This window comes from Agelaius phoeniceus, chromosome 12, assembly GCF_051311805.1.
Source record: "Agelaius phoeniceus isolate bAgePho1 chromosome 12, bAgePho1.hap1, whole genome shotgun sequence".
NCBI classification, from domain to species: domain Eukaryota; kingdom Metazoa; phylum Chordata; class Aves; order Passeriformes; family Icteridae; genus Agelaius; species Agelaius phoeniceus.
Window position 1 is genome coordinate 3900119 of NC_135276.1, and position 14546 is coordinate 3914664.

The following is a 14546-nucleotide window of genomic DNA, read 5'->3' on the forward strand; positions in this document are numbered from 1 at the left end:
AGATGCTGGAGTCTGGGTGTTCATGGACCTTTGGGCCTGAGCAGAGGCAGAGGAGGGGGAAGGCTCAGGTGCCATGGTGCAGACATGCCCTGTCATACCACAGAGTTCCCCTCCTCCACTGAGAAAGAAGATGTTAAGGACTTGAGGTTTTTAGTTGCTTGGTTTGGGTTTCATTAGTTCTGTTTCTTTTTTTTTTTTTGATGGAGATACTTGCTTATGTTTCTCTGACTTCCTGGAGTTTGTTGCAAAAGACTTTGTGTGCTAACAGAGTTTTTATCTGAATATTTTTTGTCCAGATATTTCTGAAATTTTAGCAGCAACTAATGGAGCTTGTGTGTTTTTGAACAATTCATTCGAGGTGCAGTAGGAGAGAAAAAACAGAACAGTAGAGCTCTGCTTTCAATTACATGAAGAAAGTAAGGTATCATTGGTATACTGTGGGGTTTTTGCTATGCAATTTTCACTCATGGTATCTAAAGATCACAAAAGACAAAGCCCCTTCATTTAAGACTATTGCCTATGTCTGCTTTCTGTGTGTCACAAGAAATTTGTTCATTAGATTTTAAATGGTGCTTGGCATTGGTTTCATTCTAAAACAGTGTTCTTGGTAGCTTTTGCAATTCTTTCTCTTATTTCTTATAAAACTCTTATAAATTATTCTAAATACTCTCCTCATCTTCCAGGTTAATGCTGTGGTTGTCAACCTGGTGATTTTTACTATTTGCTATCTCTTTTTTTATCAAACTTAGGTTCTAAGAAAAGAGAAAAAATACACCCCATATGTTTTGTTATTTCCATTATGATAGCACTGGAGCTTGGTAACATCAGAGGATCAGAAAGCAAAAATTATATGGGGAGTTCTGCTCAGAACCATGCTGTAGTGCTGCATTGAAATCCAGCTCCAGCTGAATCATGAGGCAGCAGTGCCTCAAATAAGGGGCAGATGATTTTTCCCCATTCCCTGCAAGAACAGGAAAGTTATTAGGTAACTTAAACCTGATACCACCATTAATACTTAGAAAAAGAAGAAAACACTTCAAGTAAAATAGACAGTTAAACATCATGTGTCCTCTATTCCCCCAATATTAACTTTGAGCTGTGTCCCAAAAGCTCCAGCTAGTAATTAGATTCTCCTGCAGAAGTGGGAGCTTTGATTTGCAAATGCCAGGAGTGCTCTGTGGTGCTTGGGGCCCCTTCTCCTGTAACCTGCTGCTGATTTCAAAGGCAGCACTGCCAGCAGTTCCTGCAGGTGACTACAGATTGAATAAACTAATCTTCATTAGGAACACTCAGCAAGTGAAACAAGGGCTTAGGGAAGGGACCAGGAGACATGTGAAATGGAATTTGAGACTTCTCTTTTCCTGGCTGCACAGAGCTCTGCTCTTTTTACATTAAATGAGCTAATTAGAAGTTAGGTATATGCAGTGGGAGAACAGGGAAGAGTAAAAGAGCTGAGATTTCACTTTGGTGCTCATTTCATATTATCTAAATGTAATGTTAGTATTCTGATTAATTTAAATACTTGATTGCACTTAGCTTGGTAAAGTGGTTTGGACTTCACTGTACTGGATGTGTTCCAACTGGGACAGTCTGTCAGGCTCCAAAAAGTTCTGTGATGATTTAGCTGGAAAAGAGAATGTGAAACTAGATTGTGTCACTAATGAGCCTTTTACTGTGGTTCAGTATTTGCATTTATGAGTACCTCAGGTGTTGTGGGCCGTGGCTGGGGTTTGCTGCCATCACTGGCTTGAGGAAGCTTTGGGGTGATGCCAGCTTGCAGCCCCTGGTTTGGCAGGCAGGGTGCCCTTGCAGGTCTCTGTGCATCTCCAGCTGCTGCCAGGGCCCTGTGGCTGAGCACAGGGACATCACCTGTGCTTTTCTTCTGTTCTGGTCCAGAAACAAACCCAGGATCAGGCTTGAGTGGGCCTGAAGCTGTTTCTGCTTCTGATTGCTTTGCCTGTGGAACAAGATCCAGCATGATACACAATGGAGCTCTTCCATGGAAAAAGCAACATATTAACTATTGAGTTGCTTAGGAGCAAGCAGTAGTTCATCTTTATACTGAGATATTCTGGGGATATTGCAAATTCTAGTCTTCCACAGCCCTTTTTCTGGGAAATAGGCAGATTTGCATACTTCCTAATTCCCTGCTCATTCCAAAAATAGTAATATTTTGTATTACTGTACACTTGGTTTGAACTTTTATTTTGCTTACATAGTAATAAAATCAGTTTACATAATAATTCTCTCATTCCCTTGACAGTCCTTATTGCTTAGCCCTGCTGGTTTTTGTTACCTTAGATGAACCATTAATTCGAATCCAATGTTCTTGGCAGGAGTACAGTCACAAATGACAGTGTCATACATCTGTGCTTACTGAGGAGGAGTGTCTCAATCTTAAAATGTGATCAAATTTAGATGTGAACTCCAAATAAAGTCAGTCTTAGAAAACAATTTCAGATATAGTCTGTTGTTGCAATATACAGGAGAATAAATTCAAAATTTAATGTTCACAGAATAGAACTGCAAGTCTCTTTAGATGCCTAGGCATTAATATTTTCTAGACTATTCTGTTCACTTTTTGGGGGCAAATTATCAGCCTATACTTTCTGTCTGTGCAGCACTGTGACAAGGGTCCTGCTCAGTGGCCAGGCCTGCAGGATATAATGGTGATAGGAACAGGAACCCACACAGCTGCTGCTGTACCAGCACTCACATTTTCACTCCTTATTTCTTTTTACTGCAAAAAAACATCATGGTCATTGTTGAAAAAAAGCTTGAGTTGTTCATCTGTGAGATGTAGGGAAGGTTCCTCCTCACAAAGAAGGAAATCTTTATTGGCAGAAGAGTCCTACTGATGGATGACAGAGTGAGGTTGCCCTGATGGGCTTTGGTCCCAAGAGAGCTTGACTTGATGAAAAATGGCAAGGCTTGTTTCAGACTATCATCTTCTGTTTGGGCATTGTGGTGTTTCAGTCATTAGAAAGGTCCTCAGTTCATCCTACTTTTCATAAACAGCCACAGCAGAGTGAGAGCTGTCAGCCCTGGACCTGATGGCTGTGGTGGCTTCCAAGGTGGTCATGAGTGCCCAGAGATCAGATGTCACTTGGGAGGCTGAAGCCATAGTCTGATATGTGTTTGAATCCAGCACTTTTCTCAAAAGAAGAGATTTTGTCATCCACTCAGCTTGGTCATGGCCCTTCTCTGCTTATTTCCTGTGCCAGCTCATTTTGCCCTTCAGCCTCACAGCAAATTGGGCTGGGGCTGTCCTCTGCTCAGGGTGAGTGGCCACAGCCAGAACCTTTCTCTCTGCAGCCATTTCACCCATCTCCTGCTGGACACCCTGCCAGTCTCTGTTCAAAGGGACAAGCCCACCCACTGCTGTCCTGCTTGCTTTTCAGCTCTGAAAAGCTCAGCAGTGTTGCCCTTTCTTTGAAGGCCCTCTAGAGATGCTTTCATGGCAGGGATAGAGCTGCAGAAGAATCCAAACACCTGGAGATGAAACCTAGAGCCACACAACCCAGGACTGAGACAGCATGGAGGGAAAATAGCAAAAAGACTTTGTGAATTCCTTCCAGAGAAGTTAAAATTTTACTTTTGGGTGAGCAGCAGTATCAAGGTGCCTTGGGAAGTCTCCCTGCTTGGCTGAGAGATGTTTCCAAATGTGTATCTTGGGTCTTGCTGCTGTTAGCTCCTTGGAGGAAGAGCTAAAGGCAGGATCAGACTTCCAGCAGTCTAGAGAAAATGCCTACCATTGCTTTAGCAGCTGTACAGAGGTAAATAAAGGGGGCTGCTGAGGCTTTATTGTCACACATGATGTTAAACACCATTTATTTTAAGGAAAGGCAAAAAAATCTGGCTGCCGTGCCAGGGCTGCCCTCAGAGGATGTTTGTGATTGTTTTCCTCGCTCTGCATTTGTCTTTCTAGCATCTGTCTTGGATTGACTGCCTTGGAAAAGGCATTTACAAGCAGAATTGAGAAGTGTACTTTAAAGCCAGATCTGGGTTGTTTGTTGTAAAGTAGCAGATAGATAGTTGGCCAGGCACCAAAAGGTCCAGACACTAATCTAATTGTTTACAGCTCATGGAGAGATTAATCCACAAGATTGGATGCCCTCATTTCCTTTACACATTACAATGAATGTGTGAAATGCCAAACCCCAAAGGGCAGTATGAAAGAAAAAATGGCTCCATTTCAGTGCAGTTATTGTTTCAAGTTTAGAAATATATTGATTTTCTTTGAGTTTTGATAAGAGTACAAATTCAAAATGCCTTGCTTAATATTACAGTATTCTTGTTTCCTAGGCTCAGTAAAACAAAACCATGTTTTCTTATTTTGGTGTAATATATAGTGCTCTGCAAAATCCAAATCAAACATATGACATAGAACACATGGAACATACAGTCAAAATGGGCAACCCTATGTCCAAATGTCCAGGCTGGTCAGCTCTAGAAATCTTGGCTACTGTAAGATCCTGTACATTGGGAGAGAATAAACTCTGCAAAGGGAACCAAAGCAACCCCAGCCTTGCTTGGGTAACCAGTGGGGATAAAGCAAGCACAATGGAGGGGCTGCTGCAAAGCAGTATTTCTGTAAAAATAAAAATTTTACAGAATTTCCTGCTGCAAAGCAGTATTTCTGTAAAATAGGCTTTCTCTGAACTGAAAGTGGAGCTCAAGAGCGAGCAATACTGCAGGGCTGTGTCCCCTGTGAAGAGAGAATGCCTCAGTAAATGAGAACATGGGTGATGTGCAGATGTGCTCCAGCCTCCCTCCATCCCCCTGGCAGGGCAGGGGAGCTGGGCCGTGCCAGGACAGGGTGCCCCACACCAAGGGTGCTGCTGGGCTGGGTTTGTCTGGGAAAAAGGGGAACTTTCATCCTCGGGGCACCAGTCATGCTGGGAGTGATGCTGACACCAGCTGCCCCTTCTGCCAGCAAGGGAAAGCACCGTGGCTTTGGGCAGAAGCAAGACTCAGGAAAGCTGTGTGGAGACCAGACAAATACTGCTGTGGTCTCACAGGTGTGTTAACCTCTGATGTGCTGGCTAAAGCAGAGAAGGTTTCTTGAGCAGAGTGTGTGTGCAGGATTGAAAGCTGCTGGGCCTGTGAGCTGCTCACGGGTCATTACAATAGTTTGTTGGGGAAATTTTGCTACCATTGCAAAGAGTTTTCAAAAAGCTAATGGGATTGAGATATGTTTATTCTGATATTGCAATACCTGACACATTCAGGGGGCAGCAAATGAATGCCCAGAACTAGTCCTTGCAGTGTTTCTAATTCCTTGACTAAGCACGTCCTCATATATCACTTTATTTTACCAGCTTTTGGGAAGGAGAGAATATTTTGCTAGTTCAGACTTGTTTTGACTTAACTTTTAATAATACTAATCAGCACCATGTTGCCTGAAAGTCTGAATCTGACAAAAGTTTAGTTTAAATGGGCTGCTTTTATGAGGTCATGTGTAGACTCATTGCTCCTGAATCAAGATCATAAATGTGTAATTTTAATAACATTTGGTGAGACTAAGTATTTGCAAATCCTTGGAGAAATTGTTCTCTGCTGCATAGTTGAGCTGTTTCAGCCATGACGTGGCAGGGGCATTTCAAGATTTGCATGTCACTTACAATGCCATACCTTGCAAGGGAGGGTAGGGCAAGGAATAGTGCAAGGAATTCTTTTGCTTTGTAGTGCAGTATTTCTCCCAGGGTAGAGAGTAACTGTTGCTATAGGACACAAAATGAAACAACACACATGCTGGAACCTCCAAGGTAAAAAGAAGGGAAGTTGATTTTCTGACTCCAACATTTATAGACTTTCAAAAGTGACAGTGGATTGGAGGATGAAAGTGCCACCTCTCCAATCACACTGGACAAACCAACAGTCCATCAAATTTCTCCTCCTCCAGAAAAGAATGTAAAACAATAATTATTTATATAAAAGTGCGTGAGAAACTTCATTACAAGAATATAAACATCAGAAGGCTTAGAAGAACTTAGAAGAGCAGGGCAACAAGTAACAGTACCAAGCATATCCAAAGCCAAGAATTCTGTGGTGCAAAAAACAGTTGGGGCATTGAGCTGAAACCTGGTCATCACTCTGTGTGAAAGCTAAATGAGGCCTGATGGGAGGGAGGTAATTGCAAAGCTGAGTTTCAGTCCTTTGTGATTATTTTTTATATTTTGTGTGTCTTATGGAGCAGTCAGCACAGGAGGGCTTGCTGTAAGGTGCTCCATGTGTTGGTGTCTGTGAGAGAGGGTTATAGTGCAGGCAACCCCCAGTGAGGGGAGAGAATGATGCATCTGACTCCATCTTATCAGAAGGCTAATTAATTATACTGTATTATTCTAGATTATATTACATTATATCTAAACTGAATCTGCCAAGCACTCAACTGCACTGAATCTCGTGACTGTCACTGACAGTCCCAACACACACACACACACCTGGCCCTGATAGGCCAAATGTGGTGGTGTTCACAGGGGTCCCAGGATGAGGGAAGAGATGAGAATCTCGACTCCATGGTTTAGAAGGCTGATTTGTTATTTTATGATATATATTATATTAAAAGAAAATTATATATTAAAACTATGCTAAAAGAATAGGAGAAAGGATTTCATCAAAAGGCTAGCAAGGAATGGAATGGAATGGAATGGAATGGAATGGAATGGAATGGAATGGAATGGAATGGAATGGAATGATAATAAAATCTTGTGACTGACCAGAGTCTGAGACAGCTGACTGTGATTGGCCATTAATTAAAAACAACCACATGAGACTAATCAAAGATCCACCTGTTGCATTCCATAGCAGCAGATAATTATTGTTTACATTTCGTTTCTGAGGCCTCTCAGCTTCTCAGAAAAGATCCTAAGGAAAGGATTTTTCATGAAATATGTCTGTGACAGCCAAGGAAACAAAACAGCATCACTGAGTAAACAATCTCCATATTGCATTCAACTTTGGCACAACACAGGTACAGCAAATAAGATAAGAATTGTTTTGATCATTATCTGAGGTTCAGAGAATGTGAATCCCAGCACTATTTTTGAGCAGATTCTCTTGTTTTTGGGTGTGGGGAGAAAGCTGACGGTGCGTGTCGCGCAGGGCGTGGAGCGCGCGGAGGAGCCGGGGCTGCGCAGCCTGCGCACGGCGCGCCGCCTGCAGCCGGGCATGGTGCTCACCATCGAGCCGGGCATCTACTTCATCCAGCCCCTCCTGGAGCAGGCCCTGCACGACCCTGCCCAGGCCTGCTTCATCAACAGAGACGTCCTGCAGCGCTTCCGGGCCTTCGGTGGGGTGAGTGTTCTTAGCAGATGGTTCATTCATTGGTTTTCTCTTTGCTCGTCCTTACAATGGATCTGAGCATTTAAGTCTTTTGGGACTTACAACTTTTGGGACTTCTTACAACTTTTGGGACTTCTTACAACTCCCAAAAGTCTTACAGCTTTTGGGTGTTGTAATCTACTGCACATAGAGCTGTTCCTTGAAGCAGCACCTTGAGTCATTCAGACCATTTGACTCTGCAGGCAAACTGGGGGGTTTTTATTCTAATTTTTTAATGTGGTTTTTTACTAGTGATTCATGATAGACCCATATTTTCCCATTAACTGAAATATTCTCTGCCAGCACCATACGGTGGCTTGCCAGGTAAGTGTTTTGTCTAATGTGTGAAACATGTATGTTATGAAATATGAGACTGATTCTGTAGTCCAGAGTTGGCTTCTTTGACAGCAGCACAGTCCAGTGCTTCCTGCTGGGGCAGAAGAGCCTGATGCAGTTTAGGTTGGGGAGGCAGTAGATGGAAACAGTAAAAATTGCTCTTACAGGATTATTGACAGAATGTCATGAAACCTGTGCCTTGTGGGAGCCTTCCCTGTTTCCAGAAGAATGGGGGCTCTGGAACCCCATCAGCCATGCTCAGTGTGACAGCCTCAGGCAGCAGTGTGCACAGGAGGATTGGCCAGGGGAGGTAGAGCTGATCTGGGCAATCATTCCATGCAGCAGCTGCTGGGCAAGTGGAGGGGCCTTGGCTGTGCATGCTGTCCAGGGCAAGTCTCCCATTTAAAGCCACCACCCTCACAGAGCATCCAGCAGTTGCAGTGCTTCCAGTGGGCTTTCATTTCAGCAGGGCAGGCCTTTGTAGGGTGCCACATTGTTCCTGCACAGGGAGATAGAGCAGGCAGCTGCCGTGCCCCATCCTCCCGTGGCTCTTCTGCCAAGTCTCACTACAACAGTCACTGCAGTGGTGGTGATTTTCTGGTAGGAAAAGTCACTCCTTAGGAATTGTCTGCTGCTGCCATTGACTGATTTATCCAGTCCAGCCTTGAGAGGGTGATTACTGTAGCACTTTGGTCTGAGCTGCCTTGCAACCACCAGCCCTGACAGAAAATTGTGTGTGTGTGTGCTATCCCCAGTCATGTGAGCCAACCAGGCTCCAGGGCAGCCACCCATGGTGTGGGTGCAGCCTTGTTAAGAGACTCAGGACTTTACCCTTGCTGATATTTAATTCACTGCTGAGGTCTGGGGCATTATCTGTCTCTGTGTTGTTTCTTTATCAAGATTTGCCAGCCACACAGCTGAGGTGCTGGTGAACAGAAGGCAGCTAATTCTGCATTTTCTAACTGTGAGCACATTCTGTGTGACAGCACACACTGAAATGTATTTTAAAAGAACACTGTGATGTGCTTGTGTACCTTCACACTGCAATGGAAACAGGTTTAGCTGTCTCCATTTTCCATGTAACCATGCTCTGTGGGAGTTTTTCGGCATTTGAATTGATTCTTGGTGGGCTTTCCCTGAAACTGCTCAGCAAAGCCCACATTTTTCCCAAATGGCTGTGAATGCCCACTCCATTTCTGCAGCCTGAGGTGTGCCTGTGGCTCACCTTCTGCCTGTGGTTGCACACAAGAGGAGTGACAGCCTGGGATCTCTACCTTGGTAATAACTTGCTGGATCAGGCACTTTTGTTCCAGAGATTTCAAGCAAACTTTGTTCCTTCATTTTTGTTTAGCTTCCTGTAATGATGACTTGTAAGGAGAGCTAGCCAACAAACTTTGCTAAAAGAAGGGGCAGCCCAAAAACGATTGAGCAAAAATCTTAATCTCTGATCCCCCTGTGAACAATACATTTTACTTAGAGAGAAAAAAATAATAATACACACATACCCTGAGCCAGATGTTGTCACTTGATTTTGTCCAGGAGAAGAATGAAAATAAAATCTAAGACTGGAATACATCTGAATATTTCTGAATTCTTCACAAAAGCTGAATTGTAGAGCAATCACAATAAGTTTTTCCATCTTTACCATTCTGACTTGATTCTGCATAAAAAGAAAATGAAATTTGTGCTGTGTAGAGTGCTCAGTTATGAACAAAATGCTTCATTCTAGTTTATCCAGAGTGAGTGAGTATTTCTCACAAAAGCATGCCAGAGAACTTTCTTTCTATGGGATTAAAAAAAGATCTTTTTTAATGTTTTTTAAAAAGCCCAGCTTTTTACTGACAAATATTAATAGTACAGGGTCTGGTATTGATGTCAGTTGTAGCTGAAGAGTTCACTACAGCCAGTCCAATCTTCCTTTAAGTGTAAAAGTAAAACACATTCTACAAAAGGAAATAAGTTGTGCATTTCTCTCTGCAGAGCTCAGCGCTAATTAAAATGTTCTTAATTTGGTTTACTGTAATTCACTTCAAAAACGAACTAACATTCACTGAAGTAACACCACTGTAATTCTAAGTAAGTCTGTCCACACTGGGAATTTGTGGATTTTTCATAAATTCACCTTGAATTCATGTCTTCTTTGGGCTTTCAGTAATTTTCTTGACTGTGACAAGTCTCTGCATTGAGAAGCAAAGCCCTTGTAGGGTGCCAGAAAGGGCAAGGCTGCAGCCATTGGCTGTAATTTGTGCTGGCTGGAGTTGGCCATGAGGAGATTGCTTGTGGAAGCTGCAGGAGCAGGGAAGGAGGGGCAGTGTGAGGTGCCTGTGCCCAGCTCCATCATCCTCCACCCTCCTGCTCACCTCAGCCTTTGGGGCTGTCCCTGTGCTCAGGAACCTCCTTTTCACCTCCTCAGGTCCCTGCAGGGGAAGCAGGCAGTGCCCAGGGGATGCTGCCTCTCTGAAGCCCTACACTCCTCATTTGACAGCTCTTGGGTTCAGCCCTTCACAAACTTCCTTGGCCAATTTTGGGACGTTTCAGTCACATGTGCTTCAGTTCTCCATCTGCAAACCCAAGGTCCAGTTTAGCAAGGTCAGAACTCCTGTGGGACAAGGGCTGCTGCTGGATCTGGCACAGTGCCTGGCCCAGGGCACCTTTGCTCTGCCTGGACTCTGCCCCACAGGCTCCTGAATAAACACAGATGTGCAAATACAGGGATGTGCATACAGTTGTATGTATTGCTCAGGAAAAGCAGCTGAATCCTCGGGGAAGGGGAAATGCTGACTCCAAATGCTGCCCTTTAGGGTTTGACATTTCCATTCTTCATAAGCTGATTACTGATTCATGCAGTTCATATGATGTTTTCTCAAAGACACAGTAAAGCCATTCAGGCTTTCTTTGGCCTTACACATTCAGTCTCTGTTCAGGCTTTATTTTCCCTAGGATTTGTAGAACTAGCACTAGACTTAATATCTGAAAACTATGCAACTTAGAGGAAATGCTGAAAGGCAGATGGGTGTTAAATGCATTACTTTCTTTAATTTACAGATTTTTCTCATTTAAAAATTAAACAGATTTACAAAGCCCAGGAACTTGAAGATCTGCTAATATTACAATATGTTTCAAAAGAGTAGTAGCTCCCTTTCTCAGAATAAATGCTAAACCAAACAAAGAGCAAGACATATAACTGCTTCTACCTTTGGTTCAGAGAGCCATAAAGTTGTGTCTGTCCTGATTTTATTTTTCAGGAGATTAGGCTCTGTTTCTGAGTTTATGGTGAATTTATACTGAGAAATGAAATTGTTTACTAGGCAATAAACGTCATGCTCATCTACTTTTTAATATTGCTTATTGTATCACAGTAATGGTGCTACACAGCATTTCTCCAGAAGTTTTCATAGGAAAGCAGTTGTCACAATGTACATACTTAACTTCCTTTAAAAGTTCTCCTAAGGGAAGTGATAGGTGTAGGCAACCCAAAAACTACTGCTAGGTGCTTATAAACCTTCTTTAGTCCTTTTCTCTTCTCTAATTAGCATAATTAGGTTAAAGTAAGACCAGCTGTTTCTAACCTCTATTTAGCTTGTAGTTTAATGCTTGTTTTTGAGCCTGGATGAAGGGACTGGGCACCTGAGGCTTTTTTCCCATCTGTATCAGTTAATCTAATAAAATCCATGGCCTCATCCTACTGATATTGATCTTCTTCTATAAAAATGTCAACATTTAATTGTGGACATTTAAAATAAAGGTTCTCTTGACGTGAGGGCTTAGTTGTGAATGAAATCTGGTTGTGCCAAGAAGACTGCAGCATGGGATGAGATTGCCTGAGCACAGAGCCCACCATGCACATACAGCAAACACCTTGGCACAAAGGCACTGTGGAACAGCAGCAAAGTGCAGCCTGGGTTGGCTGCAGCAGCTCTGCTTCCTACCCCCTCCCTCTGAGCACAAGTCAAACTCTGCTCAGGATAAGCTTGCTCTGTTAAAAATGATTGGGAAGTCGATGGCTGAGTTGAAATAAGTTCCCTTGGCTGCAGAGCTGCCTGTGTAGGACAGCAGCTGTAGGAACAGACCCAGGTCCTGCAGCAGACGTGGGCCTGTCTGCTTTGGGTGGTCCCACGTGTGGCCACGTCCTGTCATCATTTCCAGGCAACTGTCCCACTCTGAGGCCTTGCAGTGATAGTGTTGTTGCTTGCCACAATCAAACAAATGATCAATAGATTTTTAAAAAAAAAGGGGACATTTCATCAGTTGCCTTTTTTGACATCTGGGATCTGTCATCATGCAAATCTGGATCATTTAATTGGCCAAAAGAGTCTCTTGATTGTCAAAACCTCGTATATATATTATCATCCAAAAGAAATTAGTAAGAGCTTCAAGGCTGTTTCCCTTGGAAGGTAACACAGGAGGCTCTGGGGAGCATGGCTGTATTAGCAAGTCAGGACAAAGTGCGAGGCTGCACAGGGCTGACAGCAGCCCTGGTATTTAACTCCTGTGCTGTCCTTGGCTGTGCCCCCAGCCCTGCTTTGGGACAGAGCTGGGGCCATTGAGTGGAGCCACATGATGGCCTGTTGCTGGTGTTAGGCAGTTGTGCAATCAGGTCTAGCTAGACAGATCATGCCACTACCCTTGATAAGAAAAAGGCGTTTTTGGAGCAGTCCTGGCATTCCTGGCCACTGCATCTTTACAGGAGTGGTTTTTTGAAGTCTGCCATTTCAGACCAAGAAAGTAAAGCCTCCCCTAGGTGTTTGCAGAGCACCCTGAAAGCTGGGGCTGCAGTGAGCCTCACGCTTCAGTGCCCAGCTCCCAAGCACTCTGTAGCCCTGAAGCAAGCAGTACTAATGAACAAAGAGCCTGCAAACAGGGACAGCTCTGAGAGCAAGTTTCATAATCACTGTCCCCCTCTGGGAAAGGCAGTCCCAAACCAGTCAGCCTTTCCAGAGAGATCCAGCATCTTTTGTCCATTTGGACAGAAGACAAGACCAAATGACAGGCTCTCCTGTGGGGAAGGTTTTGCAGGTCCTCTGAAGCTGCTTCTTGCTGCTGCTGACTTTAAACTCAGGGTGAAGCATGGAGGGTGTGAAGGAAAAGAGCAAATGAAACCACTTCCTTCCCCTTGAGAGCCTATTCCTCTGCACTCATGTTGCTTTTAGGCAGAGGAAAAATTATGCACTGAAAATGGGGAATCTGACTTGTCTCCTGTGGCAAGCATCCATTTCAGGTGAGATTCTTCCAGCAGAGGAAGGATTGGATTCTGGGGAAAGAAGAGGCATGTTCCTAGGGAGTGGTGGGTGGTCCCAGGGCCCAGTGGTTCTGTGTGCCTCCATCCACTTGCCAAAGAGCATTTGGAGGTGCTGATGCTGAGCAGGCTGATTTGGCAGTCCTGGCTCTCCCACATCTCAGAGCAGATCACAGCTATGCTGTGACACAGATTGTGTGATCTCCTAACAATGCTCCTCCTATGCAGGGAGTCACAGGGCATGGCCCTCATCCTCCTCCATCTGGTCACTCTCAGTTCCTGCCTTTGGCAGCTCCAGCCCCTGTGTGCTCTCCTCTTTCAGGATGTCTCACTTCTCACCTCCACCAGGATCTCCCTGCCTGGGCTCCTTAGCCAGTCCCAGCTCTCTTTGTCCATTATTTGTCAGTCCTGTCTCACCTCACTGTACCTTCCTTTCCCTGGTCCTTTCATCACTCTTACCTATTCCCAGCTCCTTCCCCATCCTGATTTTCTCTTGTGGCCTACATAGAGAACAGTAGACAGACACCTTGCCCCACTTGTTCTTCCCCACTGTAGTCTAGCTTTCATCTGCTCTGCTTTCAAGTCAGTTCATCCTCCCAAAGAGTGCAGAGGTATTGTGAGGTCATGAAGCACTGAACTGGAAAGCACAAACCACTTTTCTTGGTTTTTTGCTAATTCCTGGTCAAGAGGCTGAATTGTGGCTGATATGTCACTGTAGGTGGGGAATTTCAGCTCAAGCAGGGGGAGATTTGTGGAGCTGGCAGTGCTTGGGAAAAGGCTCTCTCTGTAGGCAGGGTCAGTTCTACCTTTGTCTGGCCCCCTCTGCTCTCAGACTTACTTTTGCACTGACATTTTTACTTTCCACATCATCACTGTGTCCAGCTCCATTTACACTGGCTGGGCTTGCCAATGTGATGCTTTGGCTTTTGCCACCTTCCCAGGTCTGTCCACTCCTGCAGGGTTAGCCTGGTACCATCAGGTTTCTGGCAGGGACTGATCCACCCAGGGAGGACAGGCACATGGCAGGATTTGCCTGTGGATGCAGTGGGGCCCTCCTGCTGAATGCTTGGGTTATGTTTTGCTCAGCAGTCAGATTTGAAGCAGGGAATCAAGAAGCCCATCCTGATAAATTCTGTTCAAGTGCAGAGTCACTGCCTGTGTTGCTGATCTGTTCTGCAGCAAGGCACCAGCCTTTCAGGCACACTGAGCATCACAGCTCTCAAATTTACAGCTGTCCAAAACAAATGTGTAAACTCAATGGAGTTTGTTTATTTAATTCTGCTTTATAATACACTTAACTTGATACCAAGTAAAAGAAATAATCTGGCAAAGACATCATTAAACAGTTTAATAAGGACTGGATGACTCATTCTGTTTGAACAAATGGATTATTTTGCAATCAGAAGTACAAATGTTAACCAGCTTTATTTTTAGTTGAAAATGTCAAGAGGTCAGAAACAATTAAAGCAATTGTAAGGTGGGAGTACCCAGGGTTTGTGTTCTTTTGGATTTGCACCTTACTAAAATTGCTTTTATTGCAGCTTAGCAACTTAGCAACATTTTTCTGATAAGATAATGGGAATGACTGTGTAGGCACATTTACTGGTAAGAAGAGATTAGAGACAAACAGAAATGGAGCACACTTTTCATT

The 14546-nt window shown here is 44.0% G+C and overlaps 1 protein-coding gene across 4 annotated transcripts in view; it reads left to right on the forward strand.

Annotated features, from left to right (window-relative positions):
* PEPD (peptidase D) overlaps positions 1-14546 on the forward strand; it is a 423809-nt gene that overhangs the window by 193573 nt on the left and 215690 nt on the right. For all 4 annotated transcript variants that reach the window (XM_077185106.1, XM_077185104.1, XM_054640499.2 and 1 more), the window contains one exon: positions 7105-7296. In XM_077185106.1, the coding sequence (XP_077041221.1) occupies positions 7105-7296 (192 nt within the window). The remainder of the gene's footprint in view (positions 1-7104; positions 7297-14546) is intronic.